Raw genomic sequence first — 21,653 nt, 5'->3', positions numbered from 1 at the left:
GAAAGGAACAGTTTCCCAATTTTTAAATCAAAATCCCTGGGGCAATGACAGTGCTACTTTGAAGCACTAAAACTGTTTTACCTACAAAGAAACATTAATTTCTCCAAAACCAAAACCATTACTTTTGCATAACACCAACAGAAGAGAATGTCTACAGCAGTCATCAGAACAGTTTTCACAATGGCACTACTAAGATATTTAGTTGTGTCTTTGTGAGAAAGTGGAAGTTAACTGAATAGGTACAAAAGTACATTCACTGTGTCTGAACAGATCTGAGGGTTAAAACAGTGTGTTTGTCTTGGGGTTTTTCTCCTAGTCACCTTTACGCTGACACTGAAGGGCCACAACATTTTTGGCCTGTTTAAAACCAGCCCTCAGGAACAACAGAAAAAAGCAGCATCATTAAAGAAGGGCAAACGGAGCAGCCTCTTCTACAGGGGGCTGACATATCCCAAAACAAGTCATGAGCATACTTTCAGGGACCAGCATTTAGGCTGAGAACACAGCATGCATTTCTCAGCCTCATGGGAAATCAAGCACGCAGTTTGTTCAGTTTTCTTACTGCTACTGAGCAGCTCAACTGTTAATCCAATTTACTTCTAGAAAGGCATAAATATTGGTCAAAGTCCTTTGTCCTTTGACAACATAAATCCATTTTTGGATCATGATGCTATTGCCAACAAACAAAATTCACAATTTTTCTGTTCTTATCAATAGATAAAAAGTACCTAGAGCTTACTCAAACTGCATGAACTATTAAAGTTTCAAAGTTTAGTTAACTCCAAATTATTGTGTTGCTATCCTAACCAAGGTTGCCTTGTCTTTGCTCAAGGTAGCTAAAGCAACCTTTTTCAGAGATTGTGAACAGGCTGTACCTTCCTTCTCCACCCCACCTTTCTGATAAACAGAAACACTGCCTTTAGAAAAAAAATACTCAGGCTAAATTGTTTGTTTCAGTAGCCCTACTTGCTGTGCTACCTCCCCTACTTATCTGCCACTGGAACACCTTTACCAGGGCTGATGCTTCAGTCTTCAGAAAGAACAAAACCAAGAAATGTTCCTTAAAATCAAACAAGCCCCACCCCATCAAAAACCCAGTCATGTCTGATCTCCTCATGGTAGCACACTATAGTGTTAGCAAGTAGCTACAAGCCCAACACAGACTTGTTTTACTCAGCTCCCCTGCAGAGGATGAGTGGGTAGGAGGATTTATTCTAATTGACCAACACACCCCACTCACTCCCCAGTCTGACTTTTCACTGAAACAAAAATATTTTGTGAAAAAGATCACCCTGAATAATATTAAGTATAAAATACTTCTGTGGATGTTTTGATACATATGTCCAGGAGAGGACAGTGTCCATCCACCAACTACTCAATCTTATCTTCACTTGTAATGTTAACTTGTTTTTCCTGCGTATCCTTTAATGCAGGCAGTCAGCAAAGTGGGTATTTTTGTTTTAGTAAGTCCTTCTGCATGTTAAACACATTAACCCTTAGTTTGCTGAAGTATACCAAGAAACTGCTTTCCTTACATACTAAAACTTACATTTTCATTAAAGTTAACCTGCCCTTTTGTTCAGTTTGAAGGTTGGCATTCAGTTTCAGCCACTCATCCATATTTGCTGCCTGTATCAGTCAAATCTGCTGTGGGAGTTAGTTCTCTTCTCCCTCTAGAACACACACACACACACTGAAAGAACAAAGCAGTTTTAAGCCACCAAGGAAGATCCCAGGGACAAGTAAGGACATGTGGACAAATGACAGGCAGCCAAGACTTGAGGTCTACTAACCTTGACATACTCCCTGTGATCAAACAAATTATTTTTGAATACAAAAATTCCTCTCCAGATGTCAGTTTCAAAAACAACTCGGGAAGTTAATTTTAGCTTTAAGTGACAAAAACATCTGCTGGAATTTCTGTGCAGTAGAACAGATGAGATTTATTTAGGATCCTTTACTTAAACAAAAAAACACTTGCCCAAAGCATTAGTTATTACACATCAACTGCTACAGGAATCTTGTGAGGAAGGAAACATATGGAGTGAAAAAGGCACGTTTAGCTCGCTTTTCATGCCAACCTGAACACTCTCCTGGCTCCCATGAAACTGAACACCAACATGTTTACATTCTGAAAGGCCCCCAGTGCAGGGACCAAAAGGAAAGCTGACAACAAAATTTAGCAACAAGAGGAAAACAGCAGTGACAAGTGGATATAAAATGTTGGCACTTCATACAGAACATTTTTATGCACTGGAGTTTTTGGGGGTTTGCTTGGACTTTTCTGAGGGGTGAGGTTTTCATGCCTTTTTTTTGGCTCAGATGAAAAAATTCCCCTCTTAAAAAGAAGTTATTTGCTTCCTGATTATTTACTGTACTACTCCGTCTCTCAAATCCTCTCCCAAGAAGTGTAACAAAAATTAGGTCTACTCTCAACTCTGTGAACAATTAGCAGGATGTACACTACATAAAAAAAACCCAAACCAACAAACAAATAAAAAACTCCCACCAAAACAAAAAAAACATCCCAAAACAACACCAAAAAACCCCCCCTAGAATAAACTTGCATATTATACTGGCTTCACTGATTTGTAGATGTACTTCTCAACACTTTTAATTCCTTGGAACCAACAGATTTATTCCTACGTTTCCAAACCCAAAGCATGTATGCCCCTCTTGCCAAGCAAAAACCAATCTCCACTCCTCTGTGGAAAATTCTCAACTACTCAAATAATATTTAGGCTCAGATTAAAGCTCAGGTTGTCTAGATGAAGACAGAAAATCTTATTTAAACTGTGGGCTGAGCAGTGTCAGGTAATCTCATGTGCAACCTAAAGGCACAGATGCTCTACTCATCTGAGGGTACCAAGATTTTAAGAAAAAGAAATTAATATGGTCTATTTTCTAAGGGACTTGTTTCCATGTGGTTAACACAAATAGAAGTTAAAAAAAGTAAAAGTTATAAGCAAATTCAAAGGTGGAAGGATGGAATTAAGTGATGTTAAAACATTCTGAATCCCTCACTTGTCCTAGCATCAAGAGGTTACAGTTTTTGCTCTGAAAGGCCCCAGGTGGCAAAGCAGGCAGTGCCTATTTGACCAATGCACACAGTTAGAAACAGACCCCCTGACAAAACAGGCACAAATTGGAGCCAGCAGCTCCAGGCAGGTAACACAGTTCTGAGGTCACAGGAAACAGATGCTGTACCAGGCCAAACGTGGCTACTACCAACAGCCTCAGAAAAGAGGCTAAAAACACCACACATCTCACATCCCCTGAGATGGTTCTCCTGATGGTGAAGTTTAAATTGTCTGAGCTTCTGGGGAGAAAGAGTTTGCATCAATATATTTGGGGACAACTCCCAGTGTGCCAGGTAAAAAAAGCCTAACATTACAGCTCAATCTATAATGCTGTTATAGTCATTTAATCCCATAAAATACAGCCATATATTCTATAGCCATTTAGTCACATAAAATAAGGCCACACATTCTTATCTAAATGCAGAATAAATTCAAAAAAGTTTCCACTTTTCTTTAGCAGTAAATTATTAGCAAATTTATGTACCCATTTTACTCCAACATCCTAGGCTCTCTTTACTACTAGAAAACAGGCAGCTCAGAGAAACAACTGAGGCACATGTATTTGTTACTCTTCATTACTCTTCATAAAATCAGGAGCTCTGAAATGCTCCTCCAGTCACCTGCTCCCTGCAGTTTTGACAGCACTGTGCAACATCACAAGAAGTTGGAAAGTAATTTTTTATAGTAGATGGAAGAGTAATTCCTGTTTGAGCTCCTCAATACAATGCAAGTCAACATGCACCATCATTTTCATGTTCATTATGTACTGCATTCTCTCTCCTCACTGTTTCCAAGGCAGTGAAGGCAATTCAGATGTCCACCTTCAACTACTGCTTCCTCCCCACTCACAAACTTCCTGCTCTGATTAGGGAAGGCACTTAGCCAAGGCCATAAATATCACTTTGCTAACAGCGCAAGAGCAAAACAACATGCTTAGTCAGCTGGTTTATGTTATCTCTCCAAAACACTCATTCCTCCACCCAAGCCCTCATTTGCTTCAGTCTGTGTCTAGCATGAGACACGCACAGGTCGACCCTTGAAATATCAGGTCTGATGCCACCAACTCACTTCAACAGCAAGTTGAAGTGAAGTCTGAACTACCAAGACACCAAGTAACTAAAGCCTATCTAGCTTCCTTCTGTAAAATTAAATATTATTTTCCTGGTTTTACAGAAATGTGGTGTCTCCTCATCATCATCCTGTACATCCAAAACACTTCCAGAATAGTCTCTTTGAAACATGCTGAAGTCTGGCTTTATTTGTAGCACAAATGTTATATTGCCCTTTCACTGAAACTGGAGAATAGTGGTGTCTGTTACATCTCATTAACTCCAGACCTATTGTCCTCCTTTATCGGCAAGGAAACAAACAAAAATGGATCATTTGACAACACAAAATAAGCACATAAAACATGGATGAGACTTTTAGAATAAGACTCCTTTTGTTCACATTTGAGTTTCTGATGCCAGGCTAGCAATATTTTTCATTCATTCCTGATACCAACAGAAGGATCAAATAACTCGAAATTAAAGAGGCAATAGGAGGTACAGGTCATTAAAGATAAATGAAGGAATTAAAATCCACATAGATTTCAATAAGATCTAATAAAAAACAAGTGTGTCCATTTTTAAACAGCACAATATGTTTTCTTTTTACTTATTTAGATTGGATCATCAAGATGAAAAGGAGCACACCTTGGAAAAACAGTCTTTATAAAATCATAGCACAACCAATTACTTGTCAATCATCCCTAGCAAAGTTTTAAAGTCAGTTTTTCAGAGATTCCTGTGGTCTATTACCATTAATGCACATGATAGAACTTTAAGAATGGACAATATCCTACCTGTGTTTTTTGATTCCGTTTGACAGCGCCTCCCCACTTCCACACACCTTTTCTTCAGACATGCTTGAAGTTATTGTATCTTTTGAATCCATGCTGTCCTCTAAGGAGTAGGCTGCTGCTGTTTCAAACCCACTTAATGATTTTTCAGATTCCGAATCTGCAAAAGAGCAGGTGCATGTTAATGAATCTACCGCCTGTGCTAGGCTTCAGCCACTAACAGATCTCCCTGCCTTGTACAAAACTGAAACCTAAGTAGCCTACTGTGTCCTGATGACAGCATCCATTTGGTAAGTAACTAGTACTGCCAGAGACTGCTGCAGCCCAGCATCTAGACATAAAGAAATTGCACAACAAGCAACACCACAGTACATTAAAAATCCTCTACCAAACTGAGCCAAAATCTGGCATATTTATTAAATTGAAGCTACTAGACCTTGCCTAGGACAAGTGCAAGTGCCATACAGATGCCAGTACCCTACCAAACAAACAGATACCTTGAGTAGTGACTCCTTCTTCAGCTAGGTGTAAGTTCTAAGACTCTCAGTGCTGTTCACCAACCTTCACTTCCCAACTCACTGAACAAGTATCAAAGAACAGAAGGATGTATCATATAGATAACACCAACTACGCAGGTCCCAGCAAAGTCTAAGTGATAAGCTCACCAATCAACAAGATAAACTTTGTTCTGTGGAAGGCAGGTTAATAGTACAATCCACATCACATCTCAAACTAAACCAAACATCAACAACAAAACCTTCTTTCCAACCAGAGTTTTGGTCAGGTAGTGTTTGTCCAGCTCTGGAGAACAGACAGTCTTGCCCCAAATCAGAAGGTACTAATTTCCTGGCAAAGGCTGTATTTTTGGGTTAGGTTTTCTTTCAAACCTGACAAGATTATCTAAGGCTTATCCAATTGCAAGTTCCAGGAAGTAAGGGAACAAGTCAAGACATCAACTTCTATCTCATTTGAAAAATTCTTTAGCAGAAACCAGGTACCACACTGAATGGCAAACAGCTTAATGCAAGCCTCACTGTTCCTGAAAAACATAAACTCAATCTACAGTAGATGGTATTCCTGCTATGTACTGCTTCCAGCATATGCTGTTGCTCTTGGCTGCAAAACCCCAGAGAAATAACTGCAAAATTAGCCATTCTCTCACACACTCGTTCTAATTCAAAACCAGTAATCAAAATCTGCTGAAGTAGCACAGAGTCCAGAAGAATATCTCGCTCACAGCTGTCTAATGCCAGGTGCTTTCTTGTTTTGGCTTTAAAAAGCTATGCCAGTAGCTTCTCCAGAACATGCAAATTATATATTGCTTTGCTGAAGAGTGTGTGTATATACATACATACATATATATAGATAGGAGGACTTTCTACCACATCCAGATCACACAAGGGTCAGGAACAGGACAGAATCCTGATAAAATGGATGGGCTATGTCACAATGTCTCCATCGCTTCTAGAGAGAGGGATCTAGAAGCATAAATGAGATTTTTCACTTAAAACATCCATGCCTATCCTCATCAAGACAGTTCTGAAATTAAGCCAGTTGCTAGGGAATGAAAAGAACTGCCAGCTGGTGCTCAGGATATGTTAAAGAAGTGGACTGGCACTCCAGAGAATCTTCTCACAATTTTCCCCAAATTTGTCAGTCTAGTTCTGTGCCAAGTTATGACATAACATATCAAAGCATTAGTTTGGTGGGTACTATATTTAACAAGTAGGGTAAGGAAAAGCATTTTTACTTGAGACAAGTTTGTTACATAAAATACAGATTTGTCCAGAGATCCTAAACCCTGGTAGCCAGGAAGATGGAATTTTCTTCCACATCCAAATACTGCAGAGGAAGAGACTCTAGGAGTGTGACCCAACTGGGGCCTCAGCTTTCTGACCACACAACAAGCTACAAAGCTCCTTGAGGTATGTACTCCACCTCTCTTTTGAAAGAGCCGCTCATCTGTGCCAACAGTTATCATGACAAGAAAAGCATGAAGCCAACCCAGTTACACAAGGAAAGGCTGGCTCCTGTAGGGTCCTTTCTTCTCTTGTACCATCCAGGACTGTCTTGCTTTCAGACAAGTCATAGCGTGCAAATTCCTTCAATCTGAGTCTCTGCAACAGACCCAGGACTCCAGAGCAGAAAGGTAAGAGCAGATAAGCTTCACCAGAACTGCCTGTCACTCTTGCATATAATTCTCAGTATAACAAAGATTTTTAAATACCAGACACATTCAGTTCTCCTCATGCTGGCCTTACAGTGCCAAGAGAGGATTCTGCTGGACTGAGCTCTGCATCTGTAAACCTCTCCAGAGCTGGAGACACTGACCAGACAGCCTTCCCCAGGGCATGAGCCTTACCTAATGCAAGAATACCATGCTATACAAGAAGAAACAGTAGAAGAATGAAACACAACTGTTATAAGAAACTGCTCCCTAGAGAAACCTCACCCATTTTCCTGAGAAACAGAGAAAGTACATCTACAACAGTACCTGCCATCAACAATCTCAGTCTCCAATCCCTAAACCTCAGCCACCTCCTTTAACCCAAGGAATTTAACAAGCCTTGAGAGACTGTTAGGATGTCAGAGTGCACAAGCCTGGTACTGTACTGGGAGCACAGATCAACAGGCAACTCAAAATGAGCTTTTCCCTGTGCACTTGCAGCGAACTCTTTTCTGAATTAAGATTTACATACTCCCCCGTCACTGCAAAAAAAGATTTATATTCACAAGTTTCTACAGAGCAGCTGTCAAACAGATGACTAGGAGAAAATGAAGGATTTTTTTTTTTAATTGAACTTAAGGGGTTGTGGGCTGAGGAGGGGGGAGAAGGAATAAGAGTCCCTGTACAGAAGCCAAAATTTTAAAGTGATCTCTGAGACAAGACCAGGCTGACTAGGAAGCTCTCCAGCTCACAAAACCTGAAAGAGTAATAGTACAAACACCAGCTAAATTTTGCGAAAGTGGGAGAGCACAGGGAAACAGCAGAAGCAATGACAGAAATTTAACTCAAGGGACTTCATTTCCTTTTGCGACAACTGGTAAGTTTTCAGATGCAGATAGGAAAGTCTGGCCAATATTTTTGATTAATAAATTAACCTGAGAAATATAGTGTTTAACCATTAGCACTGCTGGGTTTCAGTTCTGACCAGGTGTCTCCCATCCCTCTGAGACACCCGAGTTCATTTTTTAAATTCTATTCAAGGCAAGAAGTGGCAGGCAGCAGTGTTCTCACAGAGGCTGTGAAGTATTTTTGGTACATGTTCAAAAAAATCCACTTGACAAACTACTCTAAACATGGAAGGAAGGGCAAGAGGTTTGTTTGCTTTTTGTATCATTTTTACTTTCAAGTGATCTGATTACTGTAGACAAACTGGGAAACAACAAGGGATGTAGTCTGCTACTTATTGTACCATTTAGGAGAGTTATTTATAAACACAGCACCCAGTAGTGCTAGATACCAGCAGAAGCTATACTATGACAGGTTAGCTTCAGTGTACTTAAATATTCCTGTAGCTAAATAACTGTTTTTATTGCAAGATTGCATGAATGCAAAGCCATCAATAACCCTCTCAACACACACAAAAATCCTGTTTGCAGAAAAAACCCCACTTCTCAGATAAAACCCGTTTAAAAGAGAAAAACAAAGGAAGATCTAAATTCTTCCCAAACTGGGTGTACAATTTGCAAATGAAAAGGGAATCTTATCTGAAAGGCAAAAATGAAGTACTTTTACCCTTCAATTCTTGACCTGCTTAGCCATTTTTCAGCCTTTTGAATGACCTCTGCATTCCTATACCATTTTCATATGCTCCTGGTCTGTATTAATCAAAGCTAACAACTTCTCCACTTCTCTAGGAGACAGCATTGGTCTTCTTGAATTTTGCTACTTGTTCAGTGCTCCTTCCCTTCCCCAGAGCCCTCCCGTTCCACCCCACCCTGCTTTAAACATAGAAGAGTTTGACACATGTTAAGCATTCAATCCTGAAAGTGAGAGCTGCAGCACTCTGTGTGGTATCGAGTTTAATTACACATTTCCACCACGCCCATGATCAGCGGATCACCCCGCTGGGAAGCGCTGCTGACTGACCTATGGCTATCAGAGTTCAGATTAATAACACCCTTAACTTTGCTCTTCTTAACACTGCATATCATGCTTTGGTAAGACAAGTAACTGTAATTTTCTCTAGGTTCTTCCTTTAATTTCTCTCTCTTTGCAGGGATTTAGGAATTACTGCAACAGTCAAAAAGTACTGACAACAGCATATCACTTAAAGATACAAAGAAAGGAGACTTCAGAAAATCAACTCCAACTCCAGTAAGTAATCTTACCACATTGCAAACATTTTCCTCACTCCAGTTTTGGAAAAGGAAGAGGATATTTCTGTAACTCTGGCCACAATTTCTACAAACAGAACCACACACCACAGACTTTAACAGTGAACAATTCAGTCTATGCCAACACTAGCAGGTAGCATGGATCAGGCTGGAGCAGATCTGCAAGAGGAACAGATGGTGCTGAGGACTTGACAATCAAATCAGATACATTTCTAGTGCTGTTCTCTTCAGATCTGCTTTTACTCTGCTGCCATGGACTGAGCTCCAATAGGAGCTGGACTGTATCTTCTGATTCAGCTTCATTCAGGAGCAATTGGAATTTTCTACAATGTGAACCAGAACATGGCAAATAGGGACAAGTAGTTGCTGCACCGACTACATCCTTTTTGATACACCTCTTCCTCAAAAACCTGCTTGAAAATTGCTCTGAATTGCCCCATTAGTGATACTTCTGTTGAGAGTAAACAAAAAATTATTTTTAAAACATTAAATAAATAAATAAATAAAGCAGCAGTGGCATCTTTTTTCAACCTGTCAAGTCAAAACTAACAATTCTTCAGCTCAAAGTGCAAGCCTGCTTATGCAACACTCTCACTTCTAAACTCACTCCTACAGCAGGGATTTAAAAATTCATAGAACTGCAAGCAGAAAAAGATGGCATCCTGATAGAAAAAATACTCTAAGTAGTGGCATTTTCCCACTGACAGACATTATAACTTGTTCTATCACCCTGTTAAAATACATTGGTGTTTGCTCAATCTCCCACACAACTTCAAAAGGTAATTCATGAATATGGCTATTTGTCCAAAATCAATATAATTTGACACCATCAGTTTGCAAATCAGGTTAAGCAAAAGCTTTGCAGACAGTTGTAGCAATTTAGATTTCCAGAAACAAAAAAAACTCTCTCCTCAAACTATACCAACAAAAAACTAATTCCATTCATGCTTAAAGTGAAAGTGGTAACATGTATTCAGCAGTCAGGAAAATACATCACATTTCCCTTTTTCTAGCCACCTCCCCATCCCCACCCCCTTCAGAAACAGAAAGGACCTTAATCTCTGCAAAGCACTAAATGTGAACGACCTAGAGAAGAGAATCTAACACCAGTCTGATTAAATTGACAGACAGCCAAGAAAGTAAGTCTGTCCCAGAAAATTATTTAAAATGCAATTAAAATGAATTATGTCAAGTAAGTTCTCCCAAAGGAGAAAGAAATCATGTTTGGGTTTTTTTAGGTATGTTTGTATATATATATGCACTCAGCAAGTTTCCCAATTTTACAAATCCACTTGATACGATTTGTTTGTAGCTTGCAAGGACAAAACTACCACCTCTGACAACAGGAGAGGTGGCTTTGGACACTTTCATTCAACAGTATTTAGAGATCAGGTCAGTTATGAGATGTGTCAACTAGCAGCTCTTTAAAGCTTAATATTCTCTCATATGCACAAGGCAAGCCCAGCTGGAGAGACTACATTCCAAAAGCATCAGATAAAGAATTATTCTCTGCTTTGTTGACAATCAAAAGAGCCTGAGGCCTTTCAGCAGAATTGTTCCTTTGGTTCCAGAGGAAGAACCTGTTTTAGTGTTCCTCAGTCTCTTCTACTTGAAGGCTTGATAAATCTGCTGCCGTGCCAAACAGCAAAGTCTCCTTCACAAAGTTGATTCACTGTGTTCCTGTGCATAGACTTCCTTTCCCTGTTTTTTCACGGCTTAAGTTTCTCACTGCTGAACACCTACCAAGGAGTCTGGGAACACTGCTTTTCTCATCTGTTCAGTTCAGAACACTGCTTTTCTCATCTGTCAGAAGCATCAGACAGTTCAGTTCACAGAAAAAGTAACCCCATCCTTGCTAGTGAAGTTTGCCATCACAACCCAATTGTCAGCTACAGTTAGATTGTGTTCACCCTCAGGCTTTTCCAGATACTTTGTAGTTGTAGACAGGTGTGCACTGCCAGATCACCCAGTTAGAGCTACTGCTGAGCTGCATGCACTATGTACAGCCTCTCCATACAAATGCACGCTGCAGTAATTTCAGGCAGTTCAAAACCTTCCAACTATTGGCATGTTCTGCATATGAAATTATGAAACGTATTCAACTGAAGAACAGATAAGGAAAGAAAAGACATTTAAGAAATGCATGCAGGATTTTGATTCATCCTTTTCTTTCACGTTTAACACTTCATGTACACAAAACTGAAATAAAACAAGCCCTTCTTATTATCATTATCCCTAAAAATTAGGGTTTTTATGGTCTTAGTCTTAACAACACAACAAAGGAAAAAGCACACATCACCACAGACAAAGCAAGTCAGAAGGCTACAAGATACAGTTACCTTTCCCAAAATAGGAGCCTTATGTTTTGCTATTTAAAAAAAAGGGTGTAGACTCTCAAGCAATCAGACCTTTCACTTCTGTCCTGTGGTTTTCTAACCTTTGGTCATCCTAAGGTGAAGCAATACAATTCTGCAGGTGAGCTCTCTGGCAAATTTTTACAGTCTTACTCATAAAACACACCAAGCTTCCTCCTAAAATTAGGTCTGTGTTAGAAAGGCAGAAATTTCACTTGAAGTTAGACTGCTTCCACCTTCTTCCCCCACCCCACCTGCCCCCAAAGCATTTACTACACACATGTTGTCTACATACTCACATTCTAGACATCACCACTTACCTGAAACAGCATCATAGAACTGCTCTTCACTGAGGATGCTGAGAGGCGGAGATCCCTTAACCAGAGACTGCTCTAGTTCATGGTGCTCGGTAGCAAGTGTCTCTAATGCTTCTGACAAGATCTTGTTTTTCTCCTGCTCATGCTCCAGTTTCAAATTCCTCACCTATAAGTAGATACATGTATGAATAAAATCTCATCTCTCTGAAGAATGTGTAGCTGGAAGCTATTCAGAAAATAGACTCTAATGAATAAATAACTAGCAAACAGCTGGAACTGAAACCGCATGGATTAATGAGAATATTACAGTACTTGTGTGATGACAATAAGGTTGTTAGTCAGCACTTTTAGTAGCTGAAAAATCTGACACGTAAGATCTGACAGTATCAATCACAATTCTGTAAATGAATTGAAGCCAGATAACTATACCCTAAAACAGAGGGGAAATATTTACTGCTCTACTTGGATGACCTTAACTATGGAGTCAGTGATCGGTTTCTATGCGCACCAAGCTCCTTCTACTAGTCCGCTCCAATTTAGGCCAAGCAGCATCATCTAAATTGAATTACAGAGCAAATGTGAATGCCAGCTACAAATAACTACAACTGAACTATGAGCTGAAAACATTTAACCCTGAAGATTACAGAAGGAGGTTAAGAAAGAGATTCCTCTGGTAACTGACTTAACATTGATATAAACAGCCCTCCCTCTGAACTCCCTGAACAATTTGCACAGGAGCCAGAAGTTAACAAAAAGAGAAGCCCAGCCAGCAGACAGTGGACCTTTTTTAAAACCTTTTTTAAACACACATGCAATGGGCTCCAGGGCAGATGATGTTATCCATGTTTTGAGTTCAGTACTAGTAATGGAAAAGCAACATGTCCTTCCTATTTCCTCTTTTTAGTTTTTGCTGATGCCTCCCTGCCTTCTGTGTCTGCCAGTAGAGGGGAAAGGGCTGTGGCTGAAGGCTCAGAAATGGCCACTTCTCCCAGCCCAACAAGGCTTCAGTGTGCTGCTACCTCTCCTTCAGTCCCTGAACCATCGAGTCTTGCCCTTTCTTCCTTCCAGTCCCTTTTAGAAAGCATCCCCAACCCCTGCCTTGTCCTCTAGTTTACTCTCAAAGGTCAGTTTACAACACTAATTCCCCCTCCACTAAGAACAGGCAAGGACATGACAATTAATCTCTTGGAACAGTTACAGGGACAACTTACACATATACCAACATTACCTTTTTGAATCTAATTTAAGAACTGCTCCTATGTCCTCTCTGGTTACAGTTTACATTAAAGCTTTACTTTGGAGGCTTCAGCCCCCTCGGTTATAACCACTTCTCAAACAGTGGATTCAGAGCTGAGCACAAAAGGAGCTAGCAAGGAGATATTAAAAGAGATTTGCCACTTCCAGAAAAGAGCTTCTATGCTGGTGAAAACATATCCTCTAGAGAAAGATTTATAGAAGAAATTTTCACCCCCTCAGTTGTGCCAAATACTAAATCAGCTGTTTTGGCTGCCAGGCTCTGAGTATAAGGGGGGAATCCAATTAAATGATAATTAAAAGAGTATAAAATTGGGTTGCTAATTGAAAGCAGAAAAACCAGTAAGTCACTTACTGTCTAATAGTTTCACTCTGAACAAAATAAAAAAAGTCTGGACTAGTTACTGTCACTTTCATTTAAAGTTCACTCTGACAGTACCAATGAAGCCAATTACTGCAATGTTTCATACAAATCAGACATGCCATTGCAAAAGATCTGTTATTAGGCAGTTTCTGCTAAATACATTTGGTACGCTGTCAAACAGTTATGGAAACACCAGCTCAGAGAAACAGCATCAGTATTTTGCTCTCCTGATATAGGGAGGATAGAGGACTGAAAATAAAATGGTACTTTTCATTCTTATTAAACAGCAAAGTAAAATCAGTTATGAAAATGCTATTTGCAATAATACTGTATTTGTACAATTGAATTAGATGCCATTATACTATAATGCTTTGGTAAGTGATTTGAGTGATTTAAATCTTTATCTAAAACTTATAGCAAATTAAAATAAAATTAAAACAATCTAAAACCCTGGACCCTTTCAGCATCCTTTAGTCACAGTTGTGTGACTAAAGAAGCAACAACACACACAGGCCTAAGACCACACCTGCTCCAAAAAAGTATTTTCTTGACCTTAAGGTTGCTCTGTCCTATCATAATGTAGAGCTATTCAGAATTGCAGAAGGTGTACTACAAATAAATTCTCTTTCTGTAAAATCAATTTCCAGCTTAACAGTAAGGTTCACATTTCTGTATGCTCCCAGACCTCCTCAGTGCCAGACACTTACTAGTACAGCAATTATACACCAGTAGGCAACAAATACCCAAACTTTTCATCTGTTCCATAAGCAACAGAGTGCTAGCCAGAAGCTAAGGAATAAAGAAAACCCACTTAATTTTATTGCTTACAATTGTTGGGATGTTCATTCATAACTGAATAAACTGGATTTAAAGCAACCTTAATCAATATCTAGGGGCTTGAGATGGAAAGTTATAATATAGCCTTTTTTTTCAACAGTATGGAGGTTATGGGATGGACACACACATTCAGACAGAGTCCAGAGATTGCCCTACCAATCTCTACAGCCTGGCACCTCTACATTAGTCATTCCTTGAGGGCCGTTGTCAGGAAACACTGCAACAACACCACATCCTTAAGCACCAAAGCAGTTTCACAGCATCAACATGAGAATGAAAAAAGATTGAAAAAACTATTCTACTACCCTTATTTTATTGATTTTGCCTGTAGAGAAGCAATGCTGGGAGAAATAAAGCTGGCACAACCCTGACATACTCAACAACACAGGAGAAAGAACCTTGCTTGAAATAAGCAGGGGTTTTTTTGAACACCAAGCAGCTTTAAGAGATACTTCCATTTTGTCAATAATAAAAGTCAAAGTAATGAAGTTCACCTCCTAAAACCTACTTACAGTAAATTGAATGTAAAGGGATGATGATGTTTTGCTTTCTCAGAATCACATACACTCTCTTCCCAGTTTAACATGAAACACTGCAGGCAGATTGGTGCTGCTTTCAGAGCATAAGATTATTGTAATTGACCAACTGAGTGATAAGTTTTCCCAAAATGTAAGCAGCAGATTTCCATTTTGCATAATTTTGCCATGCTCTATTTCTCATTCACAAGACATGGCCAATGAACAGGATTCTGAGGTGAATTAGTCCATCTACCTTGCTACTCCACCACCACTTTTGGAGATGGCATTTCAGCTTTATCCCTTTTGCAGAAGCTGTTTCTTTCCCATTGTGTCTTTCTTCAGTGTCTCAACACAAAAACATCTGCAAGATTACAGAAGGAACGTCCAGACTAGCTTTAAAATTTGTTATTAACACAAAAAGTGTAGGATTCATGTAATAAGCAGGAAGAAGAGCATAAAACAAAGCTGAGAAGCATTTCAGTCTATTAAACTGATTGCAGAGAGATCAGTGTTCTTCAGTGAAGTATCACCTGATTTTGTGAAGTTGCATCAGCTGAATACTAAATCATTTTATGAACTGACAGAAATATTCATGTAATGCAGTAAATATCACACCAAAATGATGCAGATACCTGTGTTACACACAGTTCTGGAAATCCAGTCTGAGCAAGAGGAAGTATTGGGATAATCATTTTACTGACAGCCTGAGTAAGGCACAGCTGGTCATACAGCTGTGGTTTCTGTACCTTTCATGGTGGTGCCTGAGCTGACAGACAGATGGCAAATCTTACTGGGTTCAGCTCCTCATCCTCCAACCATGGATCGGCTGCCACCATTAGACCCCTGTCACTGGTGCCCACAATGCCTGTGCCACCAGCAGCATTCTCAGCTTTCCTCAGAGCCTTACACAGAAGGTGGCACCGAGTGCTCAAGTGAACCTGGCATGAGGCCAGCTGAGTTCCCAATGCCCAACTGGCCAGGCCTCCTACCTTATCCCTGTCAGGAGCTGTTGTGAACCACAGCAAATAGTTATCAATAAAGCTGGGCTTGTGCTCACTGTTAGACAAGGACACTTTAGATCAGTCCTGTTTCCATCTCCAAAGAGAATGGTATTACAGTCAAACTTCAGATTTCCTGTTTCTGATGGAAGCTATCGACCCTTGTCTCACAGAAGCAAACAATCACTCCATCATTATCCTTACAGCTATAGACATAGCTATAACCTCAGACTGAAGTCTTGGTGGTTCTCTGTCAGTGTATCTAGGTCAGTGCAACAATCCACTTTTAAAGACATACTTCTCCAGCTGAATGTTTGATATCCACGGTCTGGTAGCTAGTTTCACTTTTGGTTTAATCGAATAGAAATCTGCTACCAACAGCTTCCTATATAACATTCCTGTAAACACTACAGTAAAATTTGCTATTTGTGAACTCCACATTGTAAGTTTAAATGGTAGAAGTGAGTTATTTTAGCAATCAAACTGCTCTTTCTTTTGTTAAAGTAAAATAACAAACTATTTGCAGATACTCTATTGCCGTTCCATAATATCTGAAATCCTGCTAAGCACAAGAGCATGGTTTAAAAGTTAATTTCTTCATTGTGTACTACTGGCAAAAACTTCCTATGCTTATTCCAAAATATCAAAAAGCTTATCTGTGTGTAACATACACCAGTCCCACTCTGTTCTGTACCCTCAGTCTTACTTAGGTAGGTAGGAGACCAGTAACAAGCACCAAACCACTCTTTTTTATTCCCTTTTTTCTTTTTTAACGGGTAAAGTCTTGAACTATATCAGCACAGCCTGTAACCAAGGCCTCTCTGTCCATCCTGAAGACATCTTAGTACAATACACAAAATACTTGCTTTGTTTGGTGCTGGATGCCTTTAATTTAAATTAATGCACAACAACAGTGGCACTTCTGTGGGGTAGGAAAGGATCACACCACTCTATGCTCAGCTAATAACTGATCATCTCAACAACATGCTGCTGCAGCTGAAAATAAGCACTAAAGCAAACATACAGCAAGCAAGGCATAAAACAAATACAGACACCCAATAATATGCAGTGCTACATGCTTTCAACATTAGAACAGTAAATTAAAAGACAGCATACCTTAGATCCTACTTCTCCTGGACTGAGAGAAAAGACAGACTTCACAACACCGCAGTGTGATTTAGCTGAATTTTATTTTCAGGCACTCAACTTCAGTGCTAGGAGCGACTGCCCAAAGCACACAGACTTCAGAGTTGTGCTGAAAGGAAGTACCTCCTCTTTCACAGAGAAACCATGAGGGGATCTGAAGGCAGACTCTGCTGGAATGTCAGAACACTGCGTACCAACCCTGCTCTGCAGTAAGCTGAGCACAGGAGAGCTGCCCGTGACACCGCCTCACCAACCACTCTGATGCCTCAGAAGGGAGGGTTTGCTTTTCAAAATGAATGGCCTCGTCCAACTGCCACAGAAATTCCATCCCCCCAAAAATGTCATTTCTGATCGGATATTTGCCGCAAAGCACAGAAATGAGGTGCTAGTTCTCAGCTGGAAGGCAGGGGCTAGTCTAACACCTGGCTGGAAATTAACACATGACCAAGGAATCAGAAAAACACTGCTATAGTAGAACTGGCATTTTTATGTGAACATCTCCCAGTGCTTTATATGTGCAATAATAAAGTAAAGCAAATCAAACCTGCCATTTGTTTCACACTACATCTATTCTTCTGAAGCTGATCGTTTCCAGGGTCAGCTACTCCAACAGGACATACTAGACTGAAAGACAGAACTTAGCACTGCACTGTAACACACTGCACTACAGAAGATTCGTCACAGAAAGCACCAGGAATCCAAAGCAAGAACTCTGTCCCTTCTGTGATTTTCATACCAAACGAAAACCCCTACCAAAAATGTGAGGCAAAGAGTGGAAACCACAACCTCGATGCAGAGTTTGATATATACACAGTTTGTCTATTCTAACAAGCACAGTTGTAATTTTGCTGTTAGTACAATACAGTCCCTATTGCTAGTGCCTTCTTGCATAAGCCAGTCCCTTGTGATGTTCAGTTTGAACTAGTGCTGAGTAAATCTATTAATGTAGAATGAAAACTAAAAAGTTTTATAAAGAGCCAAGCCTGCCTCTGTGTCTTGAACAAAGGTAGAAATATAAAGACTATTTTCCTCGAGGTGTATCTGTTTAGAAATGGAACAGTTCTACATATTTTGCTAACTAACTTCAAAGCATGCTACTGCAGCACTAGTTCTACAGGATAGACTTCTAAGAAAAGTGCTGTTAAGACTTTCTGCTACCTGGAATAGTACCAAATTGCTGCTTAAGCCTGCTACTGAAGTGAAAACTGAAACCAGTTGTTCTCAAGGAGAACTCACTCCAAAAGTTCTCATAGTTTTAACCATAATTGAACTTCAATACTTCCCAGATGCTTCCCAGAAAGAAAACAAATTTTAGAAAAGGATTGATTTTTACCTCTTCTCATGGGACTTAACTCCCACTAAGCACACATCAGTATATGATATGAATATGTATAATCATGCTTTTCTCTTAAATCTTCCACCTCAAAAAGCAGGAACAGTTCTAGTTTCAGAATGCTGCTTTGCAAGTATGCCTCAGGTGTTTGAGGCACTAGATAAAGGAATGAGTGACTTACGAATACTCCTATGGCACATCAAAAAACTGCAAGTGTGACAGCACACATTAAAGCAACAACAGAGTGTTCCCAAACAGATGCAATCAATTTCATGAAGACATCCCCAGATTCCTAAAGCATGTAAATATTTTACACAAACCTTTCAGAGTTCTGATCTGTTTATACACAAGCCCTTCTACAAAGAACCTCTTGCTGACTCACTACTCCCCAGCACCATCAAGCACAAGGGACTTGTGACAAATGTCTGCTATGTAAACATATGTTAAAGTCTTGCATCCTAACTCTTCATTTGCTGGAGTAAACCAGCTCCTGTAAACTTCATCACAGCCTTGGCTTTTCCCAGGGAACAGAGGACTGATCCAAAAGAGGTCATTATTTACTTCAGCCATTACTTCTTGCTCAGGTTTTCCCCCTCTCTGTGCCATAAGCCTGTCAGTTACCCAGCTTCAGAGATCTATCACACCTAAATCCAGCATAGTTAGAAAGTGAAAGTGAATTAAACTACTGCTACTCCAACTACTGAAAAGCAAAACAAGATGTGATCACTTAATTGAGGAGGTAAGCTGAGCTCACTGGTGATAGGCAAATGGTTATTTACTGTATCACAAGACAGCATCAGTCTTCATCTCCAAAGTCCAGCCAGCCGACTCTACAGCATCAGAGTACCACATCTCACTGAGATGATCATATTCAAAAGAGAAAACACTTGGAGGCAACAGCTGGCTTGCTTTCAGACCCATATACAGAAAACATCACCAATACAGTTTCTTTTTGTACAAAGGCTGAAAGACCCACATACACACAACCAAACCCCATACATACCAATTTAAAGTCCTGGTAATCTGTTCTCTTACATCCCAACCCGAAGTCTATAGAGGAAAGCAAAGACTTTGTAGAACAAGTCATACGACTGCCTCAGTCATTCCCCAGATGAACACAAGAGTTCATTGTTAGTCAACCACGAACATTCACATCAAAGTTCAAGAGGACGAGTTTAGCAGGGCTGATTTGGAACTGTTACATTTCATTCTTCTGAGCACACAGTTGTAGTATCTCCCTATATTTGATTTATTAATATAAATTAAATTCTGCTAATAAAGGAAAGGATCAGGTATGATCATAAAACTTAGAAAAATACAGCAGAAGCAGCAGTAGAAGCAAAAGTCATGCTATCCACACAGAAGGAACTCTTACTTTGGCAGGATCATGTCAACTCAGGCAGACATTTAGGCTGTAAGAGATCAGATATTCAAGAGAAAAACCAGAGATGCTGAGAGCACGCAGCAGCCTTATCCCAGTGTACATGTCTAATATAAAAATTCATCATTCAAAACTGCTGGGAATAACAGTTTCTGAACTGGCCACATGCTAGGGACAAGGACTGTTTGCCTCCCACCTTTCCCTCCTAAGACACTAACACTTCCTCCTCAACATGGACCTTGCTGCCTTCCTTACCCTCTCCTGTTTCCACATTTGGCTATGTCAAAGTCTGTTTATTCAGAGGCTGTTGAAGCACTGCAATTTTAACCAGTGGAGAATGTCGCAGTTCCCAGCCAGGAACCTGTCTAAAAGCACATGAGCAAACTGCAGAGAATAATTGCTGATTGCAGATTAGAAGGCTGGTTTTGGCTAAAAATCTTGGATTTGAGTTTTCTGTCAGAGAAACTGCTTTCTTCAAAGTGTTTCTGCACAGTCAAGACCTAAAAAAGCTCTTTCTGGCTTGTTTCTAAAGTGAGACTCAATGGCAATTCCAAGTCTTCCTCTCAAATGTATTTGTTTTTCCCATTTTACTTTAACATTTTAACTGTAATCTGATAAATGCCATAAGGTCCACTTAGGTTTGAGAGCTACAGAAGTTGCCAGTCTCCAGAGCCCATTCTGTCCCTACTTGAGTTCCAGTACTATAATACTGATTAGTCAAATACCAGGACTTCAAAGAAAAAGCCTTCTGTTTTTGTCATTTTCTGTGAAGTATTGTTTCTATTCTGAGTAATGCTGAAATTAAATATTGCTGCTATTCACTCTTGCCAATACTAATGCCAAAACAAGCTGGGAGTCAATGACATCTGCAGCGATGCACGCATTTGGGAAGCACGCTTTGAGTTGCAGACCTACGAGATTACCAGAGAAAAACCACACCGCAAGGATATTTCACTGCCCCAGTGAGTTTAAGTGAGTTTATGTTCTCAGAGGCATATGCCACAAGTAACTTTTCTCAAACTAAAGGTCTCATTGAAGCTGATCTATCATACTGATACCAGCAGAACCAGAACACCACACTGCTGCATGCTTTCAGATCTGGTAGAGACAATTTTTTGTCGTCTCCTTTTGAGGGACTGGACATCTTTGAAGTTTGCTAGTCCTACAGAGAGACCAGATTTTAAGATGTAAGGGCTCTTAAGAATGCATACAGGAAACATTTTCTTTTTATTCTTGAGGACTGTTTTGAAAATAGATCTTAAGGCAGTTTTGATCTAACTACTTCCCTTAAGCATTCTTCCGTATACACCACTGATTACTTTGATCAACCCCTTTGTAATCTCTCCCCCACACTTCTTCCCAACTGGATTATGGCAAGTGCATGTAATGTTTTCTCTTTTGAAGCAAATGTCATGTTTTTGCCATGTTATTGTTGGCTCTTACTGGCTTAGTAGTGCTGCTGGACTCAATTGTTGACTCAGTGAAAACAGCTTCCTATTAAAAAAAAATTAACACTTCTGAGGCTGGCTGTCTGTTGTACAAGCTCTGCATTGGGAATCTTGTTAATTATTCATCATTCATTAAGTCCAACTGATGGGTTTTGTAAGGAGAAATTCCAAAACAAACATGCATGCCTGTACAGTTGTTCTGCATTTCTGAAAAACTCAAGATGTCTCACTTGCCAGTTTTTATTTCATTTTGGATACCAACCAAATTGAAGTGAAAAAATGTTACATAGGCCAGAAATCAACAGTGAGTTTTACAATGCAATGCTGGAGTTCTTGTCTCCAAATAAAATCCACCTTGGAAAGCATTCTTTGCTGTTTCTGCTATAGTCCAGAACACGTTCTTCCCACATTTCCAATATTAAAGAATCAAACTTCAAAGACC

The 21,653-nt window shown here is 39.8% G+C and overlaps 1 protein-coding gene across 2 annotated transcripts in view; it reads right to left on the bottom strand.

The window, feature by feature from the left end:
* The window catches only part of OSBPL1A (oxysterol binding protein like 1A), a 78,057-nt gene that overhangs the window by 18,417 nt on the left and 37,987 nt on the right, over positions 1–21,653 (bottom strand). For both annotated transcript variants that reach the window (XM_054285002.1, XM_054285003.1), the window contains 2 exons: positions 11,936–12,098; positions 4,924–5,080 (listed from right to left, as the gene is read on the bottom strand). In XM_054285002.1, the coding sequence (XP_054140977.1) occupies positions 4,924–5,080; positions 11,936–12,098 (320 nt within the window). The remainder of the gene's footprint in view (positions 1–4,923; positions 5,081–11,935; positions 12,099–21,653) is intronic.

The sequence above is a fragment of the Melozone crissalis genome, unplaced genomic scaffold, assembly GCF_028551555.1.
Source record: "Melozone crissalis strain CALT ecotype California unplaced genomic scaffold, PUWL_Pcris_2 ptg000042l_1, whole genome shotgun sequence".
In the NCBI taxonomy this organism is placed as follows: Eukaryota; Metazoa; Chordata; class Aves; order Passeriformes; family Passerellidae; genus Melozone; species Melozone crissalis.
Note: the sequence above shows the minus strand (reverse complement) of the source record. Positions and strands in the feature narration are given on the sequence as shown.